Below are 22,931 nucleotides of genomic sequence, written 5' to 3'. Positions count from 1 at the left end.
ACTGAGATCCCATGTGCCATGAGGTGCAGCCAAAAAAAAAAAAAAATGTTAAGACTCATATTAAAGTATGGGTATCTAGTATCTCAGAAGAGATCTTATTTTGGTATTTTGGTTAAAATCTATCATAAAATCACTCAAATATGTTATTAGGAATGCTACCTGTTTGTGAATTATGTAAATCCACAGGCCAGACTGAGGGTAATTTTTCTTCTACAATAACTGAAGTGATATTGCTGGACCCAGGAACTATTCTTGCTCAACTTTGTTTTCCAAAGGGGTTGTAACAATTTAAACTCTCACCACAGTGGATATTGTCTGACTTTTTAATCCGTGCACATCTGCAGGTTATGAAGTGGTATCTCATCATGGTTTTAATTTGTTTATTCCTGATCTCCTTGAACAACTTTTTATGTTTGCATACATGCTCAGTCACTTCAGTCCTGTCCAATTCTTCACAACCCCATGGACAGTAGCCCGCCAGGCTCCTCTGTCCACAAGTTCTCCAGGCAAGAATACTGGAGTGGGTTGCCATGCCCTCTTCCAGGGGATCTTTCTGACCCAGGGATCGAACCTGTGTCTCTTACTGGCAGGCAGGTTCTTCACCACTAGCGCCACCTGGGAAACCCTAGCTTTTTATGTTTATTCCATCCTATTTCCTCTTCTATCTTCTTCATACACTCTAGATCTGTGCTATCAATATAGCAGCCACTAGTCATATGTGACAACAATTAAAATTAAATACAATTTAAAACTGAGTTTCTGGGCTGCAGCGGGAGACTTTGGCGCAATGTCTCACATCATCTTACCGGTACAGCCTACGAAGAGGCCAGAAGGTAGAACTTACGCTGTGAATCTGTGAATGAGTTTATGGAAGGTGTTTGTAAAATGTATGAACATCTGAAGAGAATGAATCCCAACAGCCCCTCTATCACATATGATATCAGTCAGTTGTTTGATTTTATTGATGACCTAGCAGACCTCAGCTGTGTTGTTTACCTAGCTGATACCCAGACATACCAGCCTTATAACAAACATTGTATTAAAGAGAAGATCTACGTGCTCCTTCATCAACAGGCCCAACAGGCTGGGAAACAGTTGAGTTTGGAAGCATTAGGGGGATGGGAGTGGGCTTGGAACACAGCTGTGTGCAGCGAGCTGTAGTGGAAGTTTTGTATTATATTTATCCTGTTTCCATTTTGGTATATCCTAGCTAGAACTGAATGTATTAGATAAAATGTGATGATCTTGTTCAATCTGAAACCGCCTTTGCCTCCCCCCCCCCCCCTTTTTTTACTTAAACATTTTTATGATGATTTAGATGAAAGTTGGTTTTTGTCAGTTAACGTTGGTTCCAGTCCCTCAAACTGTTCATACTTGCTTTATAGCAGCCACTGTACTAATCCTCCTTCAAACTGGGGTGGGGAGTGGTGGCGCAGTTTAGTTATGTCCTCAAGACAAAGTCTTGGTGAAAAACAAATAAATGTTCTTTCGTTAAAAATAAATAAATAAAACTGAGTTTCTCAGTCTCATTAGCCGTAATTCAAGTGCCCAGTTTTAATGTAGTTGAATTTATGAAAGATCTACCAAAGCTCTTTTCCTTGGTCATGAAGATATTTGCCTAGATGTCCTTGTAAAAAATATAAAGTCTTGCCTTTTACAGTTAAGGCCTAAATCCACCCATAATTTAGTTTTGGGTGTGGCACTGAACAGGGATATATTTTCATTTTTTTCCAATAGTTCCTTCTTTACTGAATGTATATTAGGCTTTTTAATATGCATGGCTCTTTCTCTGAGCTTCTAGTCTGTTTCACTGATCCTGAGCTGATCACATTGTCTTATTATAACTTTAAAATGTAATAAAGGCTTGATATCTTGGTTCTTCAGGAGTGTCTTGACTGTTCTCAGACCTTTGCACATCCATATAAAAAAATTTTTTTTTGGCCATGCCAAAGGCATGCTGTATTCCCCAGCCAGGGATCAAACCCACACCCCTTCAGTGGAAGAGGGGAGTCTTAACCACAGACTGCTGGGGAAGTCACCATAAAAATTTTAGATTTGCTGTTCAAGTCCCCCATAAAATCCTGTTATAATTTTGACTGGAGATGCTTAAATCTACAGGTGGATTTGGGAAAAACAAACTACTATCTATGTGCTAGGTCCTGCCCATGGCCCTGGGGATGTAGCAGTGAGCAAGACAGACGAGGGGATGTCCCATCAAAATTAGGGTAAAATCCAAACTCTTCACCATCGCCTACAAACCAGTCCACACAAGACCTTCCCCGACCCCCTGCTGGCCTCTCACCACTCGCTCTCACTCTGAGCTCCAGTCACAGCTTCCTTTGCATCCCTGCACGTCAGCAAGCATTCTCCAGCTGTGTTTTTGCCGGAATCCACTCTCCACTCTCTGCGCCTCACTTGCGTGACAGGCTCCTTCACCTTAAGCAGGTGTTTGCTCAAATGCCCACCTTTTCAGAGAGGCCATTGTGCTACCTAATAAAGCAGCATCTCTCTCTAACCTTAGCTTTATTCCATAGCCCTCATCACTACCTAACATGTTAAAGATCATTTTGTTTGCTTTCTGCCTCCCTATGAGAAACTGAACTCCCTGAACCAGGAACTCCATCTGTCTTGTTCATTATCACGTTCTCAGGGCTTTGACCTATGCCTGAAACATAGTTGTTGTTCCGTTGCTAAGTTGTGTCTGACTCTTTGTGGCCCTGTGGACTGCAGCACGCCAGGACTGTAAGTAAGCACTCAGTGAATTTGCTGAATGAATGAAAGAAGCAGGATCAGACAAATGATCCGGCAGTTTTGGAAAATACCCAGGCAAGCTCTCTGAGTTGGGATAGCTACCCAAAGTTTTATAAATATTTGGCTAGTGCTTATCAATTTTTAAAAAATGGCCACATTCCCCGAAGACTTCCAGGGAGAACAGTATTTAACCATCTAATCATTTTAGAGTCTGATTTGCAAGTATGTTATCATCATATTCCTATATGAGGGTTTGGGGAGACAGATTTTATTTTAAAAAATATTTATTTGGCTGCACTGGGTCTTAGTTGTGGCTTGTGGGATCTAGCTCCCTAACCAAGGATTGAACCTGGGCCCGCTACACTGGGAGTGCAGAGTCCTAGCCACTGGACCACCAGGGAAGTCCCTGGGCAGATAGAATGTAATTAATTCCAATTTATCAATGTTTTATTTTACAGATTACATTTGTGGTATCATAATTAAGAGGTCTTTACCTAATTGAGGAACACACAAAAATATTTTTTCATTTAGACGTGACCAAACAGGTCACTGGTCCCTGCTGATGTCCACTGGGGTCTGAGGGACGATGTTGTGCACTGGAGCCCATGGTCTCCTGTACCACAGTGCCTTCCAGTGAGCCTGGACATTGACCCCCTTGGTCTGGGAGGGAGTATTACAGCCTGCAGATGCCCACTGAGCACCTACTGTGTCCCAGGCATCAGTCTGGACACCAAGATAACACAGTCTCTGACCTCCTGGGCTTCCAACGTACAGGAGGTGAAAAATGAGTGAGCAGAGCAAGTTCAGGCATTGATAAGTGTGCTGAAGGCAAGAAGAAAGCATTCCAGTGGGTAGGACAGTGTGGTCAGAGAAGGCCTCTCTGAGGAGCAGACTCCTGAGTTGAAACCTGAATGACAGGATAAAAAGGAAGAGCAGTCCAAGCAGAAGGACGAACACAAGCCCCAAGAGCAGCAAGGGCGAGAAGGGTCTGGGAGACGGAAGGAAGGCTGTCGGGGGAGGATTAGAGTGACTGAGGGGGTGCAGTGGGGGCAGCACTGAGCAGGAGGCTCCCTCTGACCTCACTGGGCCTGAAGGCCACAGCGAGGACTCTGGGTCTGACTCGGGAACAACAGGAAGCAGAGGAGTGACTGGCGGTGAGTGAGCTGCTGGATTCTCCAGCGATGGACACGCCCATTCGAGACTATGCTGTGCTCAGCCTGAGGCCTGGAGGCCAGAATGCAGACCAGACATCAGAAAAACCATCTTCCCCAATACCTGGCCAGGGAATCCGAGCCAGAGAATTTTATATGGAATGGAATCACACAGTCTGTACCCTGTACCCTTTTTTGTCTGGCTGCTTTTACTCAACATAATTTTTTTGAGATTCATCCATGTTGTTTATATATGTATAATTAATTTATTTTTAATTCTGAGTAGTACTCCATTGCATGGCTGTACTACAATTTATCACAAGGACTTATGTATGTAATTGATTGTGTCTCTCTCTTTCCACACTGGTTGGGGAAAAAAACTACCAAAACAATCTGTGGCCCACTTCTAGCAAACAGATTGACTTCAAAGCTAGCATTTTCTATACTCATCTCACTCTTCATTTTCCTTTTTTTCTCCTCTGTTATAAGCTCCCCATCCACTTATCTTTTATTTTGTTACACTATAAACATTTACGTCAGTCATCTAGGTACTGCTCTGAAACAAGGATCAAGTAACAATACTTGTCACCCTGCTTGTTTAACTTATACACAAAGTACATCTTGTGAAGTGCTGGGCTGGATGAAGCACAAGCTGGAATCAAGATTGCTGGGAGAAATATCAATAACCTCAGACATGCAGATGACACTGCCCTTGTGGCAGAAAGCAAAGGGGAACTAAAGAGCCTCTTGATGAAAGTGAAAGAGGAGAGTGAAAAAGCATGCTTCAAACTCAACATTCAGAAAAGGAAGATCATGGCATCTGGTCATTACTTCATGGCAAATAGATGGGAAACAATGGAAACGGTGAGAGACTTTATTTTCTTGGACTCCAAAATCACTGCAGATGGTGACTGCAGCCATGAAATTAAAAGATAGTTGCTCCTTGGAAGAAAAGCTATGACAAACCTAGACAGCATATTAAAAAGCAGAGACAATACTTTGCCAACAAAGGTCTGTATAGTCAAAGCTATGGTTTTTCCAGTAGTCATGTATGGATGTGAGAGTTGAACCATAAAGAAGGCTGAGCACCAAAGAATTGATGCTTTGGAACTGTGGTGTTGCAGAATACTCTTGAGAGTCCCTTGAACTGCAAGGAGATCAAACCAGTCAATCTTAAAGGAAATCAGTCCTGAATTTTCATTGGAAGGACTGATATTGAAGCTGAAGCTCAGATACTTTGACCACCTGATGTGAAGAGCTGACTCATTAGAAAAGACCTTGAGGCTGAGAAAGACTGAAGGCAGGAAGAGAAGGGAATGACAGAGGATGAGATGGTTGGATGGCATCACCTACTCAATGGACTTGAATTTGAGCAAGCTCCAGGAGATGGTGAAGGACAGGGGAGCCTGGCACACTGCAGTCCACAGGGTCGCAAAGAGTCAGACACGACTGAACAACAATAAGTAACAGTGCTCTGCTTTGATTTGATTTGACTAGTTCTTTCCTGATGTTTGCTTAGGGATGCTGAGCTTTGTTGATTTGGTCTATTCATAGATGCTCATTATCTCCTACTTGGCCAATGGCCACCATGTCTGGAGTGCTGGTCTCTGATCTCATCCCCTTTCTATGCACCTGCTATGATGTCACCTAGTTATCATTCTACAGTAGGAATCTGAACATGTCCTTCCCATGCAGAGCATCTGCAAGAAGAATCTAAAGTCCTCAGCATAGCAAGCCAGGTCCTTCATTAGTCATTCACGCTTTCAACAAATATTTACTGAGTGCTGACCATATACTAGGCTGCATGCTAGCCAGCTAAGAGTGGAGGTATGGTGATAAACCAGAGGGACCTGGTCTGTACCTCATAGAATTTATATTCTAGTGGAGGAAACAAAGAAATAAACCACCATGTAAGCAATACAATTATGGACTATGTAAACATGAAGTCATTCTGAAAGAAATAACCAAGGTGCTGCAGTTGAGTACTGGGAGCAGGAATGGGTGTTAGAGAAGGCCTTTATGAAGATATGATGTTTACACTGCATAAAGTAGGAGACAGCAGGAGCCACAGAAGAGTTCTCGGCAAAGGAAACATCAAGTGCCAAGGTCCACAAGTGGGAAACGCCTGGGACGGCAGGACTGCTGGAGGTAGTGAAGCTGCTGGAGTGTTGAGCTCTGCCTCCTTCTCCAGGCTTATTTTCCACCTGCAGTCCCCCTAAATCCCAGACATAAATAGGTACCCACCTGTTCTTCATCATACTATGCCTTCTCACTTTTCACCTGCTCCCCTCTCTCTGAGCAATCCTGACTCCTCCCTGAGATTGGGCTTCTAAGTAATTCCTTTGTGGTAACTTTTGGGTTGCTCTGCTACCCTCCTCCAGGCAGCTAGACAGCTCCTTCCTCTTCTATGCCCCCACAAAAGTCTATGTACTTCTCCTTATCTGTGCAGCTAACATTTACTGACTGCTTCCTGTGTACCAAAAACTTTTCTAAGCATTCTACCTGTAGAAACTAATCTTGCAAGGCAGGTTCATTCAACCCTCAAAAACCCTGTAAGGGGGACCTCCCTGATGGCCCAGTGGTTAGGGATCCGCCTTGCAATACAGGGGACCTGAGTTTGATTCCTGGTCAGAGAACTAAGATCCCACATGCTGCAGAGCAACTAAGCTCTGCTGCCACACAGAAAGTTCCTGCATGATACAATGACACCAAATAAATAGTAAAAAATAAATTTTAAAAAACCCTGTAAGCTAGGTATTATTAGTATCTCTGCCCTATATACATGAAGACACTGAGGCCCAGAGAAGTTGAATAACTCACTGACAGTCACAATGAGTAAATGGTGGAGTCAAGATTTCAACCCAATCCAGTCTGTGCTTTAACCACTAAGCCATTTCTGCCTTTCAAGATTGACACAAATATCTAGCAGTGATCAAGCACCCCCTATAAACAAGGCTTTCTTCTCAACCCTTTACATGTATTAACTCATTGAATCCTCCAACAACTCATTAGGATAAATACTCTCAGGATCACAATGACCCCCTTTATTGGCACTAAAACCACAACCCCCTTGGGTGGGGCCCATGTCCTACCCAAGTCAGCAACCCCAAAGCCTTCCATTCCCAGAAGCTGCTGGACATGTCTGCTGAACGAGCAAAGAAACCAACAAACCTTGTCTTTCTCTTGGATCAACATTAAATTTCAAGGGACTGCCCTGGTGATCCCGTGGTTAAGAATCTGCCTTCTAACGCAGGGGACATGGTTTCGATCCCTGGTCGCGGAACTAAAATCCCACACACTGCAGGACAATTAAGTCTGTGAGCCACTATGAAGATCTGGAGTGCTGTAACTAGGACTTGATGCAGCCAAAAACAAAGAAAGAAACATTTTTTATAAAAACAAATAAACATAAAATAAAAATTTTAAATTATTTTAGCATCTTTGTAACAGTGAAAACTAGGAATATCTTGATGTTAAACTGTGATATCTTCACATAGGAGAATACTACACAGCAGCTAAAGCAATTGAACTAGCTTTATTAACACAGCTAAGCCACAAAAATCAATATTAAAAAGGGGAAGTTGTAGAATGATAGCTAGAGTATGACATCATTTACATAAAGTCTAAAAACAGGTGTTTTAGTCTGTTCAGGCTGCTATAATAGAACGTCACAGACTGAGCAGCTTATAAACAATAGAAAACATATTTTTCACAGTTCTGGAAGCTGGGAAGTTAACATTAAGGTGCTGGCAGATACAGTGTCTGGTGAGGGGCCACTTCCTATGTCCTCACATGGTGCAAGGGGGCTCTCTCTGGGGCCTTTCATAAGGACACTTGGCCCATTTTTAAGAAATCTGCTCTTGTGACCTAATCACCCCCAAAGGCCTCACCTCCAAATACCATCACACTAGGACTAGGTTTCAACACATGAATTCTGGGGGGTCACATTCAATCTATAGTAACATGTAGTATTTATGGAAACATTAATGTATGTTATTAGTTTTAAAAGGCTCCTGGGGTTGATAAACATCAAATTCAGCACTGTGTTACCTCCAAGAAGAGAAAAAAAGTATTGGCACTGGAGAGGGAATACTTTAAAAAAAAAAAATTAACACAGATTCATACAGGTCCAGCCAACTGAGTTTTAACAAAGGTGCAAAAGTAATTCAATGGAGGAAAGATAGTGTTTCCATGGTGAAACTGGAGGAATTTGACATCCAAAAGTGAAAGAATGAACTTCGACTTAAGCCTCAAAATGAATCATAGATTGACATGTAGGGAAAACACAAAGTCTTTGGGATCTAGGGCTAAGTGTAGAACTCTTAGACACGACACCAAAAGCACAATCCATTAAAGAAAAGAAGCAATAAACTGGACTTGGTCAAAAATTTCAAATTTTGCTTTATGAAAGATGCTGTGAAGAGGAGAAAACAGGAAACTGGGGAACTGCAGGTCTTAGAAGGTTTACAGAGCAGATGTAACAAAGCAGAAAGGTAGATGGGCAAGAGGTTGGATTCTGAGAGTTGAGTACTCGGGTTTAAGAAAGCAGAGTGTGATCATTTTAGGTGATGTCCAGGTTCGTTGCTTAGGTGAAATGGAGATGACTGTGGAAGAGATCAGGTAAGCATAAGATAGGGTGTTAAGACATCTCAAAATAACAAACCTTTGTACTTCAAAAGACACCACCAAGAAAGTGAAAAGACAACTTATAGAATGGAAGAAAATACCTGTATTTTCTAAGAATTTGTATGTAGAATATATAGCGAACATTCAAAACTCAACAGTAAAAAAATGTAAACAGTCCAATTACAAAATGGGCAAAAGAGATGAACAGATATTTCAGCAAAAACAAAATCCACATGGCAAAGCAGCACATGAAAATACATGCAACATCATTAATCATTACGGAAATGAAAATTCAACATCTAAACACTGCACAAGAATTACACAGCTAAAACTTAAAAAAAAAAAAATGACAATTCCAAATGCTGTGAGGATGCAAAGAAACTGCATCTCCCAGACACTGGGGGTGGAGAGTAAATAATACAACCCCTCTGGAAATGGCAGTTTCTTAAAAGACCTAACCATCACATACTTGATAACCCAGCAATTACACTACTAGGCATTCATCCCAGGGAAAGAAAAACATCTGCTTACACGAAAATATACATGAATGATCAGAGAAGCCTGTGTTAAAAAGGAGATAAAATGCCCCAAATGGAGTCACTTGTGTCAGGCCCCAGGGCAACAATCTAAGACTTCATTCCTAACCCAATTGCAGTTACGAGCTTCCCCAGGAAACTGACCTTTAACCAGACAACCTGGAATGTCCTGGTCAGCACTAGGATCCACCCCTGTGATTCATGGATACCTCTGCCCTTCCCCTTAGGAGAGGAAGGCAGCCTCGCCTAAAACAAGGTATTCTTGGCTAATTCTTTCCTTTTTTCTGCTTCCTCTCTGCCTTTAAAATTCTTTTCTTTTCTGTAGCTCAACAGAGCTCTTTCTATTGCTAGATGGGACGTTTCCTGATTTACACATTGTTGAATAGAGTCATGTGATCTTTATATTTATTCAGTTGAGTTTTTGTTACTTAACATTTGTAATAGCCAAAAACTGGAAACATCCCAGTTTCCATATGTAGGTGAAAGTCCATCTGTAGGTGAATGAATAAACCAACTTTGGGACACATATACCACAGAAAGATATTCAGCAGCAAAAACGGATGAACTCTTCACATATTCAACAATTTAGATGAATTTTACATGAAAAATGTCAAAAGGTTACATACTGTACTATTCCATTTATGCAACATTCTTAAAATGACAAAATTATAAAGATGCAAAGTGGATTAATGACTCCCTGGGCTTGCAGGGAAGGGGTAAGAGAAGCTGTGACTGACCATAAGGAGGTAATCAAGAGGTTATCCTTGTAGTGATGAAAACAGCTCTGTACCTTGATCGTGTTGGGGGTGACATGAATCTACTACCCACGTGATAAAACTGCATACAACTGCACATATACTGAAGTGCATGTAAAACTGCTGAAGTCTGAATAAGGTCTGTGTGTTGCACCAATGTTAATTTCCTGGTTTTGACATTGTACTACAATTGTGTAAGCTGTTGTCATTGGAGGAAAATGGGTAAAGGGGACATTGAGACTTATCTACTATTTTTGTGAGTTCCTGTAAACCTATAATTATTTTTAAATAAAAAAATAAATCATTAAGGAAATGCAAGTCAAAGCCACAATGAGGTGTCATCTTACACCCATGGGGACAATCACTTTTTTTTTAAATAACAAATGTTGATGTGAGGATGTGGAACAATCAAAATTGTACACTAGGGAGACATGTAAAATGGATTTGCTGTGAAAAACACTTAAAAAAAATTAAAAACAGAATTACCTTAAGATCCAGCAATCTCACTTGTAAGTGCAAGTGAAAGCACTTGCAAAAGAACTGAAAGCAAGATCTTAAGGAAATATTTGCACAACCATGTTCACTGTAGCAGTTCATTATTCACAAAAGCCAAGAGGTGAAAGAAATCCACATATCCACATAGACAGATACATGGATAGACAAAATGTGCTGCATACATACAATGGAATATTATTCAGCCTAAAAAAGGAAATTTATCACACACGAATACTGTATAGTTTCACTTACATAATGTACCTAAGATGGTCAAAATCATACAAAGTAGAATGATGGTTAGGGGAAGGAGAAATGGGGAGTTGTTATTTAATGGGTATAGAGTTTCAGCTTGGCAAGATGAAAAATTCTAGATATGTTATACAATAATGTGAACACAGTTAACACTACTAAACTGTACATTTATAAGTGTATAGTTAGTCTGTGGGCTGAAACCACTGAAGCCCAAGTACCTAGAGCCCTTGCTCCACAACAAGAGAAGCCACCAAAATGAGAAGCCTACACACCGCAACTAGAGAGTAGGCCCTGCTCGCCACAACTAGAGAAAGTCCACGCATCAACAAAGACCTAGCACAGCCAAAGATAAATGTTTTTTAAAAAGTGCATAGTTCGTAAATTCTATACCCCATTTTTTTCACAAAAATATTTTTAAAAGCTTAAGCAAAATAGCTTTTGCTATTCTGTTAAGATTTAACAAAGTTGGGTGGTGGTTATATGGTGTTTGTTATATCATCTCCAACTTTCATATATGTATATAATCTTTCACAGTGAAAATCTTTTTGAATAGCTATTCTTTTAGAGTTTTCCATTTATTTATTTGGCTGCTCTGGGTCTCAGTTGCATTACTCCAGATCTTCAGTCTTTATTGAGGTACGTGGAATCTACTTCATGACCAGGGATAGAACCCCCGCCCCCTGCATGGGGAGCATGGTGTCTTAGCCACTTGACCACCAGAGAAATACCTTGAACAGCTATTTTTAAATGGATTTTTAAAATTTTGAGGCCCAATATAAAGACAATTTAGAATTTTGCTCTGTGTTCATTTGGGCACTCAATATCAAAGTTTCTAACTTGCTGGTAAGAAATCAGAATTAGTCTCATAATTCTGTTGCAATAAACTGCCAAACAAGGAAATGACAAACCACAGAATAACTCTGTATTTTAAATGTCAGCTGATAATGTCAAGAAAACAATTGTGAATTTACAATTGGAAACAGTTTTCTCACAGATTTTTATTAAAAGACCTCTAGCTAAGTAAAAAAATCACTTTGAATCTTAGAATCAAATTCTTCCTTTCAAAGGGACTGCCTAGGCAAAACCATTTGCACATGGTTATTAAATAAGAACTGTTTTTTTTGCTTTGTGTTTTAAGTCTCTAAGGCTGTCAACATTTTCCCCCAGTTGAACCAAAGGGAAACTACAGTTCACTGAATAAACATTTATTAAGCACAATGCCAAGTACTGTGCTAGATTTCCAAATTTGTGATTTCAGGGATTTCTGTCGGTCTATTCTTTAATGTGTTTACCGACTACCTTTTACAATCACCAGAAATGACGCTATTATTAAAAGTTTTATTAAAAAACACACCATAAAAAACTCATCTTGTCTATTAAACATGGCACGCATACACCTCTTTTCTGAAAACATTTTTCTGTGCTGAGGTTACCAAATGCCCTTTGTTCAAACATTAAACCAGGAAGCTGTATGACTAACTTCTGGCAACTGCTAGAATTCCCAGACATGTCACCGTATCAAACCATGAGATTTCCATTCTAGATCATTCCACCAATTCACAGGGATGACTCAAGAGGAGTTGTCACTTAGTGAAACAAGCTCAAACTACTGACCGTCAGGCTAACAAAAACGAAAATCCATACTTTGTACTATGAACGTTTTATCAACTACCTCATCGACCAAATTATCTTCAAGAAACTGTTTATTTCTATCTTCTATCATTCATGTAAGTAGATTTTAGCAAGTCAGAATAAATTTATCGCTGTCTAGGCGTTAACTCAAATGCTTGTCACACTGCACCTCCTCTTACTGTTAAGCGTTGAAGGATTGTCATTTAGACTCACGACCTTTCCTAAGTGAAAACTAGCCACTCTGTAGTAAGGTGCACATCTCCAGACCACCTCCTAACTTCGCGAGGTTGCTGCTACGCGACAGCCACTCGCATGTTTATTTACACCCCCACCAGCATGACTCAGCCGCCGGGCTGCGTGGCTGCGGACCCAAACACGTCTGCCTTACTCACGTTCCCCCGGTTATCTCGTTGCTGACCAGCGGCCACACCCGCAGCGGGGTCCTAGATGGTTAAACCACCCGTAATGTCGCTGGCACAACCAACACATTGATGGGACACTAAAAATGCTAGGGTCGCGAATTCTCTCATACGTGAATTCTGTCTCTCCATGTGGGTTTTCGGCTCCCCGATCCACATCATCTTTCACTCGGGATCTGGACAAACAGCAGTGAGGGAAAGGGATGTGAGAAGGGAGGCATTTCTAAGCGCGGCCACCGGGTCACCTGGAGCGGGGATTTGGGGGGCGGGGCTGTGCAGTGGAGCAGTGGGCAATGTGAGGACTCCGCAATGAGGCCTCCACTGTGGGGGTGGGGGGTTCGCGGCGAGGAACAGGGAGTGGGGGGAGGCCTCTGCGTGGGAGACGTTGCAGGGAGGAGTGTCCCGCGTGGAGGGAGGACGAAAAGAACCTTCTCGTCAGGTGAACGCCTCCGCGGCGGGGGAGGGGGCCTCCCCGGTCGATGCGGCGGCGGGGGGGTGGGGGTGGGGGTGGGGATGGAGGGATGACCGGGCCCAGTACAGAATACCAAGAGTCTAGATTTGGTCTCCTCAAAGCATGACCAAAGCACCCTAACTGTACAACGTGACTAAAGTTCCGCAACTGTGCTCCAGACAACAAAAATAAAACGGGCCGATGTGAGAAGGGCTTGTGCCTCAGGGCTGACACCAGAAAAACTGCGGGCTCCGCCGCCTAGCTCCTGGGCACCTCCAAACCACCACTTTCTCGGGAAAATCACCGCGGAACCCGCTATATCCTAACCTAAAACCCGACAACACATCTGAGGAGTCCGGGCCTAAGAGGCGGGAGAGAACGACCCCTCCTCCACCCCCAGCCGGAAGTACGCTTCTCCAGTGAGGGCGCGCCTTTGCCGCGCACGCGCTCTCAGTTACTAAGCAACGTCGTTGCCGAATCACCCCAGCGGGAGCCCAGCAACAGCCGAGCCGCTGCCTTCCCCACCAATCAGAGCCGGCCTCGCCTCACACCCCTCACCAATCAGCGCCGGCGCTGCAAGGAAGTTTCCAGAGCTTTCGAGGAAGAGCCCCTTAACTCGAATTCATCCGCCCGATAATTTTCCTACCTTTTCCTAAAAGAGGAGAAGGATCATCTGGAGGAGAGGGGAGCTGATTTGTTATGATCCTTTTTTCCGGTTCTGAGGAATTTAGAGCTCAGTCGAAGGACATAACTGCGTCGCGAGAGGTGGGGCCGAGCGAACTACTTTTAGCGGCGCAGGAACACTACGCCTACGTAAGAGTGATAAGTGACGCAACAGACGTTGTATAAATTTCGGCCCCGCCGAGCCGGAGCACTTAGAAGCGACTGGCATTGTTGGCTTCCTGTGTCGTCTTGGAGGCGACGCGGCGTGATTGAATTTGAGGCATCTTCGCTTTCACTCACAGGTACAGGCCCGCAGCCAGGAGCGTCTGGAGGAGCGGAGAAGGGGGCTTCCGTGAGGGCGAGCCGTAGGGGGCTCGGAGTCCACGAGGCGGGGTCGGGTCGGGTCGGATGGGGTGGGGTGAGGTGGGGGAGGGGAAGCGAGGTGACGCGGCCCCGGCCTTTCCGGAAGAACGGGCCTTGTTTACGTGTCGGGAGCGGGGGCGGTTGGCGCGCACGCCCGCCGGCAGAGGTCAACGGACACTTAACCGATGGAGATTCCATCGCGTCTGTTTCAGGGGGGAAAGGTGGAAGAGAGGTAGTGGCGGGGGCTTCTGGAAACCTTTTTAATTCGAATCCTGCCGTGGAGGAGGTGTAGGTCCCCAGTTGCGTTTAAGCAAGTTTTTTATCTAAATGCTGACATGATTACTAGGTTTGGGGGGAATTGGGCGGGATCTTAACGAAGTACCTGAACAGTTCTGGATGATGATATCAGAAAGTACTTTCGAGTCTCCAGCCTGTTAGGTAGACGTCTTGACTAAGGAATTTTGCTTTCAGTAACTGATAGGTTTGTCAAGTTAAAAAAGAAAAAAAGATTTGTGAGAGATCTTGACGTAGTTAAGGCGTTTTAGAATATAGTCTGTTCGTTTTGAACAATTATGAAAGCGGTAAAAGATTCTGAAAATGACAGTAACGTTTTTTCTATTAACTTGTATAGGTCAAAATGCAAATCTTCGTGAAGACCCTGACCGGCAAGACCATCACTCTGGAGGTGGAGCCCAGTGACACCATCGAGAACGTGAAGGCCAAGATCCAGGATAAGGAAGGCATTCCTCCTGACCAGCAGAGGCTCATCTTTGCCGGCAAGCAGCTGGAAGATGGCCGCACTCTTTCTGATTACAACATCCAGAAAGAGTCGACCCTGCACCTGGTCCTTCGTCTGAGGGGTGGTATGCAGATCTTCGTGAAGACCCTGACCGGCAAGACCATCACCCTGGAGGTGGAGCCCAGTGACACCATCGAGAACGTGAAGGCCAAGATCCAGGATAAGGAAGGCATTCCTCCTGACCAGCAGAGGCTCATCTTTGCTGGCAAGCAGCTGGAAGATGGCCGCACTCTTTCTGATTACAACATCCAGAAAGAGTCGACCCTGCACCTGGTCCTCCGTCTGAGGGGTGGTATGCAGATCTTCGTGAAGACCCTGACCGGCAAGACCATCACTCTGGAGGTGGAGCCCAGTGACACCATCGAGAACGTGAAGGCCAAGATCCAGGATAAGGAAGGCATTCCCCCTGACCAGCAGAGGCTCATCTTTGCCGGCAAGCAGCTGGAAGATGGCCGCACTCTTTCTGATTACAACATCCAGAAAGAGTCGACCCTGCACCTGGTTCTCCGTCTGAGGGGTGGTATGCAGATCTTCGTGAAGACCCTGACCGGCAAGACCATCACTCTGGAGGTGGAGCCCAGTGACACCATCGAGAACGTGAAGGCCAAGATCCAGGATAAGGAAGGCATTCCCCCTGACCAGCAGAGGCTCATCTTTGCCGGCAAGCAGCTGGAAGATGGCCGCACTCTTTCTGATTACAACATCCAGAAAGAGTCGACCCTGCACCTGGTCCTTCGTCTGAGGGGTGGCTGTTAATTCTTCAATCTTCTGTTCATAATGCCCAATGGTGGCATGTTCTGCACTCTAGCCATTTACCCCAATTTAAGTTTAGAGATTACCGGTTTCAGTAATAGCTGAACCTGTTCAAAATGTTAATAAAAGTTTTCTTGCATGGTAGCACTTCTGGTGTCTGTTCTGAATACATGGTGATGGTGGGTACTCTTAGCAGGTTAAAATGGTATTCAAAGAAGGCATTTGCAGTTGTCTCTGTGACCAAAATTTAAGTCCTTGGCAGACATTCCGTGTGCCAAGGTATAGACCTCTGTTCAAGATCATTAATAGGATTCTAGTGTAATTAAAACCATTTCAAATTGTAAGTATGGAGGCATGTTGGGGGAAAGCAGTTTCCTGCGTCCTGAAATAGTGGGTAACAATCAAGACTTATTACAGAGAAATGAAATTCTGAGGCTGTTCAGTTGTGTTCTGAAGTCCTGTAATTATTGGTTGGCTATTGTCCTTTTTTTCTCTGGTGCTTTACACTTAGGTGTTTAGTCTTAGATAATAGAACCATAATTTTCTCTTAATTGAACTGAGCCAAGAACCAAATGGAGGCCCTGGTCAACAAGGGTAAGGAGAAAGATTGAGTTAAGGTGATAACTAACATCATTGGTTCCTAATAACAGCTTTGCCTCTTTGTTAGGGGTAAGATTGCTCCAGTGAAGGAGATTCTGTAACTTGGGTGGTGGCAAGAATCTTGTGGAAGCCCTACACGGCAGATTTTGTGCTCCCATCCCACGAGGCGCAGTGGTAAAAAAAAAAAATCAGCCTGCCAATGCAGGACAACCAAGAGATGCAGGTTTGACCCATGGGTTGGGAAGGTCCCCTGAAAAAGGAAATGGCAACCCACTCTGGTATTCTTGCCTGGAAAATTTCATGGACAGAGGAGCCCGGCAGGCTCCATGGGGTTGCAGAGTTGGATGTGAGTGAGGGCATAACACGGTTAAGCCCTAGGAAGTATACTCAGTGCTAATTGAAGATGGGAGTAAGAATATTTTGGGTCACAAGCCCTCCTTTATCTACTATTTCCCTGCTTCACAATTCTCTTCAGTAGTGGTTCTCAGCTGGAAGTAGGAAGGGGAGGGGCTGGGTGTGGAAGTAAAGGGGAAGAGTTGGAAGCCCTCCCGGTTCTCAGTTTTACACTAAGCTAAGAAAATCACTTCTGGTACTAAAACTAGAGTAACCACAAGGGTAGCATGAGGGGTAAGAATCACCCAGAGGTGTGATATACAAATGTAGAAAGCCAAGCCTCATGAGAGTCCAGGTGTACCTGAGAAGAGCTTGGTGCATAACTTTAGGAACTCTTAGCAGCAAAAGCTGTTTCAACTTTTGTCCTAGAAACCCACTTAATTTTGAATATACACTAAATTGGAATACTTGACTGATTTTCTTGGGTAAGTTAGAGACTGGAAATAAGCACTTTAGCCTATTAATGCTTCAAATTGGTGGTAAAAACGAGTCAGAAAGGTAAAAAGCTATTAAACCAATAGAGGTGGTAATGAAACATTAAGCCTTTTAAAAGTTTTCCGTAGACTTAAGGGAACACACTAGATTCGTTGTCAGGTTGGAAAATTATATCCTTCCCAGTCCAGTGTTTGACTTGTCCAAGCCCCTAGTTCTTGTTACAGGCAAGGCAGGGACTGGAATCCAAGTGTCAGCTCTGACAAGCTCAGAAAATTTCATAAAGTTTTATTCAGTTCCTTCCCCTAACCCTTCAGGATGTCCCCAAACTAGTGCTTGCTGAACCACTCTTGCTTGAATATTGTATAATTTAAATAGGCCTTTTGCAACTAAACCTGAGTTTTGAATATTAAAAGTTCTCCTACACTTTACGTTACACTTAACCTGAGAGAAGCATTTCACCGGAATAGCTCTAGTGAAGACGGGTGCTGATTTGGGCAATGGGACAAGAAAGTCCTTTTTCCCAAAATCATTACCTGACTTGACAGGCTTTGAGGTCTGCACTCGTGTGAATCCCCTGAGGAAAAAAGTTTTTAGCTGTTGCTCTAATTCTCTCATGGGATTTCCTCCTGTCCTTGGGGATCCCTCAAAGTATTCATGGATCTCAGCAAACACTGCACACAACCAGAGGTCTGAGCAAGGAAACCTCTGTGTGGTCTTCACCAACCTGTGGTATCAACTGGGAAGCGGGGCCAGCACTCTCTCTTCCCTGAAGTTGGGCCACACTCACTCAGTACTCAAGACACTGCACAAGTGTCTGTTTCATTCTCTATGGAAACTACATCTCACGAGACTTCCCCAACCTCAACAGGCTGCATTTCAGATACACTCTGTTCATCCCTCAATCCAAAGGGGCAAAGGCATGGCACCCTTTCAATCAGGCCCAGCCAACTCCAAATGGAAGCTTTAGGGACTTCTCTAGTGGTTCTGAGGTCCCAATATGGGGGACCAGGTTTTGATCCCTGGTCAGGGAACTAAAGTACACATGCTACAGCTAAGACCCAATGCAGCTGAATAAATATAAATATTTTTTTAAAAAAGAAGCTTTAGACAAATGTTGATTTCTGGCAAAGGATCTTGCACTTAGTGTAACGATATTAACTGCTGAAATAAGATTTTCCTTTCTTTGTACCTTCTTGATCCTATCACCATCCTCTTATTGTGGTCATCAGAAGTTGAGTGGTGAAGTTCACTCTCCAGCTGATAGGTCTCTGCCAAACCCTGTAGCTTATTCTAGCACCTATTCTCTGGACCATGTACCACCAGCCAGGACTCCTTTTAAGAAACATCTTTACCAGAAACTTACGTCAGTGTTTTGCAAGCTTTGTCCTCTAAATGTTACAACCTCTGAAAAGGATGCTGTGGTCACAGGAGCCCAGGAAGCTGTGTGCTATCTTCCCCTTGGAGGCCATCTTGAAGGCTCCAAGAAGTTCTGCCTTAGAGCAACCAGCTGTGGTTCAGCCCAGTGTGTTCCAATGTCCAATTTCACTTTTTCTTTTTTCCAATCTCCTTTTCAATCAGTTACCATCGCTCACACTTTGAGAAACCTTGTTTGAGCCATGACTCCTCACATCCACATCTCCTTGCCCAGCACTACTGATTGTGCTTTGTTCCCGGCCTCTGCAGGACAGAAACCTGCTGCTGTGGCCTCAGAGACTGCCACAAACTGGGCCTGGAAATTCTGCTGCTAAAATAAAGCAACACAGGGACATCCCTGGTGGTCCAGTGGCTAACAGTGCACGTTCCCAATGCAAGGGACCCAGGTTTAATCCTTGGTCAGGGAACTAGGTCCCACATGCCACAGCTAAAGATCTCACATGCCTCAATTAAGACAGTGCAGTCAAAAAAAATTAAAAAAAAAAACAGAGCAACACAAATACAGAAAAGGAAAATATAAATGAAAATATTTTCCAAACACAAGGAGATGGATAAAACTTTCCAGGTTAGATGGTTCTTCCATAAGTTGTTCTTAGTCAGGTGGTACCTCCTATAGCTTGTCTTCAAGCAGCTGTTAACAGACAAAATAGTAGTAAATTTTGAATGTGGTTTTTTAAATTTTTTTCTGATTTTTTAAAATAAAAAGGTGATACAAACTCTTGATAAAAATACATTTAATGATATACAAGAATATTCAGTCAAAAGTGAAAAATCTCTTACCTCTTTCACTTCCCCCCCAGAGGAAACCACTGAAAGACTATTTCTCCACTCATCTATTAATTCAACAAATATTTACTTCAACAAATATCTACTCTGTTTCCCTGGTGGCTCAGATGGTAAAGAATCTACCTGCAATGCAGGAAGCCCATGTTCTGTCCCTGAATTGGGATGATCTACTGGAGAAGGGAATGACTACCCACTCGGGTATTCTTGCCTAGAGAATTCCATGGACAGAGGAGCCTCGTGTGTCCATGGGGTAGCAAAGAGTAGCTCAGACACGACTGAGCAACTAACACTTTCACTGTTTACAGCATTGGAAATGCAGCAATGAGCAAAACTGACCAAGTCTGTCCTTACAAAACTTAAAGAGGAGAGGAGACCGAAAAATAGATAAGTACATCATTTCTTAGGTAATGGAAAGTGCTATAGTGATGGAAAGCAGAATAAAGGGCACTGGATGATCAGGGAAAGCCCCGCAAATAATATGACATTTGAGCAAGGTCTGGAGGAAATGAGGGACTTGCCTCACGATATCTGGGGGAAGGGCAATCCAGGCAAAGGGAACATCATGTGCAAAGGTCCTGGAAGAGAAGAAAGCTTAAGTTCAAAAGCAGTATGAAGGCCAGTATAGCAGAAACTTAGCAAGGGAAAGAGTGCCGGTGGTTAGGACTCCATCTTCCACTGCAAGGGGCACAGATTCCGTCCCTGGTCAGGGAGCTGAGATCCCATATGCCTCATTGTTGTTGGTGTTTATTCACTAAGTCATGTCCAATTCTTTTGTGACCACATGGACTGAAACCTGCCAGACTCCTCTGTCCATGGGATTTCCCAGGCAAGAATACTGGAGTGGGTTGCCATTTCCTTTTCCAGGGGATCTTCCCAACCCAGGGATTGAACCCACTTCTCCTGCTTTGGCAGGGGGTTCTTTACCACTGAGCCACCGGAGAAGGCCATGTTGCACAGTTCAGCCAAAAAATAAGTAAGTAAAACAATGCTGCAATGAACATCTTTGTAAATGTCTCATCTCAGATGTGCAAATATTTCTTCAGGATATAACTAGAAGTGGAATGATATCAAAGAATATGGCATTGAAATTTCTGATTACTATAAAGTCACTCTTCAAAAGTACTGTACCATATGCAATGAAATATTATTCAACCTTGAAAAAGAAGGAAATTCTGACACAAGTGGTGTGGATGAATCTTGGAGTCATTATGCCAAATGAAATAAACCAGACAAAAAGGACAAATACTGTATGATTCCATTATATGAGGTCCTCAGAGTAATCAAATTCATAGAGACAGAAAGTAGGACAGTGGGTGCCATGGCCTGAGGGAGGCGGATGGGGAGTTAGTGTTTAATGGAGACAGAGTTTCATATGGATGATGAAAAAGCTCTGGAGATGATAATGGTGATGGTTGCATAACAGTGTGAATGTACTTAATGCTGCTGAATCTTACACTTAAAAAGAGTTAAAATGGTAAATTTTACATTATGTATTTTTTACCACAATAAAAAAGAAAACTATACAAATCTGAATTCCCACCAGTTTTGCATAAGAGTACCTAGACCTCCATACCCTCATTAATATATATTATTAATCACTTCAATTTTGGATAATTTGAAGGGCAAAAAATGACACTTTGTTTCACTTTGCACACCCCTAACGTGTCAATTTAACTTGTTAAGGTTAAACACTTTTTGCATTTTTTGACATTAATTTGTACTGTGAATTACATGTTCACTGGAGAAGGAAATGGCAACCCACTCCAGTATTCTTGCCTGGAAAATCTCACAGACGGTGGAACCTGGTAGGCTACAGTCCATGGGGTTAGAAGAGTCGGACACAACTGAGTGACTTCACTTTACATGTTCACATCATTGCCTATTTGTATTGCTAATTGGTAATATTGCCTTATATATTCTAAAAAGTAATCATTTTTCTTTATAATTGCAATAAATAGTGCCTTTCAGAGTGTTGCTTCACCTTTTGTTTATGGTGTCTTTATAAAAACTGAAGTTTGGAATTTGAAAAAGAATCTGGCAATCTGTTTTCTTTAGGATTTCCAGGCCAAAGAAGAGAGGGAGCAAAGCTGAAAATTGGCAGCCTTCCCTCCACCCCTCAAGGCCAGTGTTTGGGAGGCACAGATCACGTGCTGAAGGAATGGAGGTGTTGGTCATGCACCTTGCCCCTCAAGCAGCAGCAAGTTCGTGGTGCCCACACACAGCAGGCTCTGGAGCAGGAACAGGGATGGAGGCTCTTCTGAGCCTGCCCGTGTTCCAACCTCCAGTCTTCAGACCTGCTCTGCTCACCCTGAGGCAGAGTGGAAACTACTGACCATTGCGTCCAGAAGGCGATGCTTCAGTGTTTGCGGGGGAAGAGGGTTTTGAGGGCTCTTCCACAGAAGGCCTCACTTCTCAGGGAGAATGCCCCCCCGCCCGCCAGCCAGAACCCTCAGCTTTTGCACACACCAGGCTCCCCACAACCCCTCGGCAGGTTAGCTGGCAGCTCCAACCCTCCTGCTTGACCCTGGCTTCTGAGAGGCGGCACCCTGCCCCCTCCACTCCTGTGAAAGCTGTCTTTCTGAGCATCAGGCCTGAGCATAATCTCCTTTAGAAGCTGAAGCAGCCTGCTCTCTTTTTGCAGCCAATACTTTAACTCAGACGCTCTGATGGCCTGTTAGATAATTCTACTCCTCTCCTAAGCTTTTCCTGGAAGCAGCTGGTGAGGTTGATGGGAATGTATGGCTCCTGCCCCCATGCCAGCCAGGACCTCTGGAGGGAAGAAGTTTCTGAGTCACCCAAGGGCCTGAGCAGGGAGCTCGGAAAGAGAAAACTCCAGAGGCCAGAAGATAGGTGGTGATGGGGGAGGGGCAGCGGGGGGCTGGGGAGGGGCAGCGGGGGGCTGAGGAGGGGCAGCAAGGACTGGGGAGGCAGCAGGGGCTGAGGGGTGGCAGCAGGGGCTGAGGGGTGGGCAGCGGGGGCTGGAGGAGTCCGCACTCTCTTCCTCCGCTTCTCTGGGCTCACCTCCAGCTGCTGATACCTCTGCCGCCAACCCCCATCTCTTCTGTAAAACCGCAAGAAGGCAGGTGGAGAGTGCCGGATTCCAGTAAAGTGCTGACGATTTCCTCTAAGGGGCTGTCCCTCTTAGACTCACGTCACACACCCAAAATAAGTCACTTGTCTCACTTCCAGTTCTGCCCTCCCCACTCCTATTTCAGGCCAGCGCTGTGCAGCATGCCTCCAAGCTCTGACCACTGGGCTCAGTGAGTGGGTGTCTTAAAACGGATCTTCTCATGTGAAAATTTATGGGCTTCCCAGGTAGCGCTAGTTGTAAAAAAACCTACCTGCCAATGCAGGAGACTATCAGAGACCTAGGTTCAAATCCCTGGGCTAGAAAGATCTCCTGGAGGAGGGCATGGCAACCCACTCCAGTATTCTTGCCTGGAGAATCCGTTAGAGGAAGCTAGAGGGCTACAGTCCATAGTGTCACAGAGTCGGACACAACTGAAGCAACTTAGCACGCACACATGTGAAAATTTATAGTGAAATAAGGGGCCCATGCCTAAAGATATACACCCAAAGTACATATAACCTGTGTGCAGCCTCTTCAGGGTGACCCCGGAACACAGAAGGTAACAGG

General features: G+C 43.9%; 1 protein-coding gene and 1 pseudogene across 1 annotated transcript; both read left to right on the top strand.

The window, feature by feature from the left end:
- The first annotated feature begins 787 nt into the window (after window positions 1-787).
- Window positions 788-1,161, top strand: LOC122693224 (annotated as a pseudogene).
- A 12,718-nt stretch (window positions 1,162-13,879) lies between these two features.
- Window positions 13,880-15,790, top strand: UBB (ubiquitin B). The gene is made up of 2 exons (XM_043903958.1): window positions 13,880-14,033; window positions 14,726-15,790. The coding sequence occupies exon 2, from the start codon at window positions 14,732-14,734 to the stop codon at window positions 15,647-15,649; it is 918 nt and encodes a 305-aa protein (XP_043759893.1). The 5' UTR covers window positions 13,880-14,033; window positions 14,726-14,731; the 3' UTR covers window positions 15,650-15,790.
- The last annotated feature ends 7,141 nt before the right edge of the window (window positions 15,791-22,931 follow it).

This window comes from Cervus elaphus, chromosome 5 (genome assembly GCF_910594005.1).
Source record: "Cervus elaphus chromosome 5, mCerEla1.1, whole genome shotgun sequence".
In the NCBI taxonomy this organism is placed as follows: Eukaryota; Metazoa; Chordata; class Mammalia; order Artiodactyla; family Cervidae; genus Cervus; species Cervus elaphus.
The sequence above is the reverse complement of the archived record's forward strand: the minus strand, read 5'-3'. Positions and strand labels throughout refer to the sequence as shown.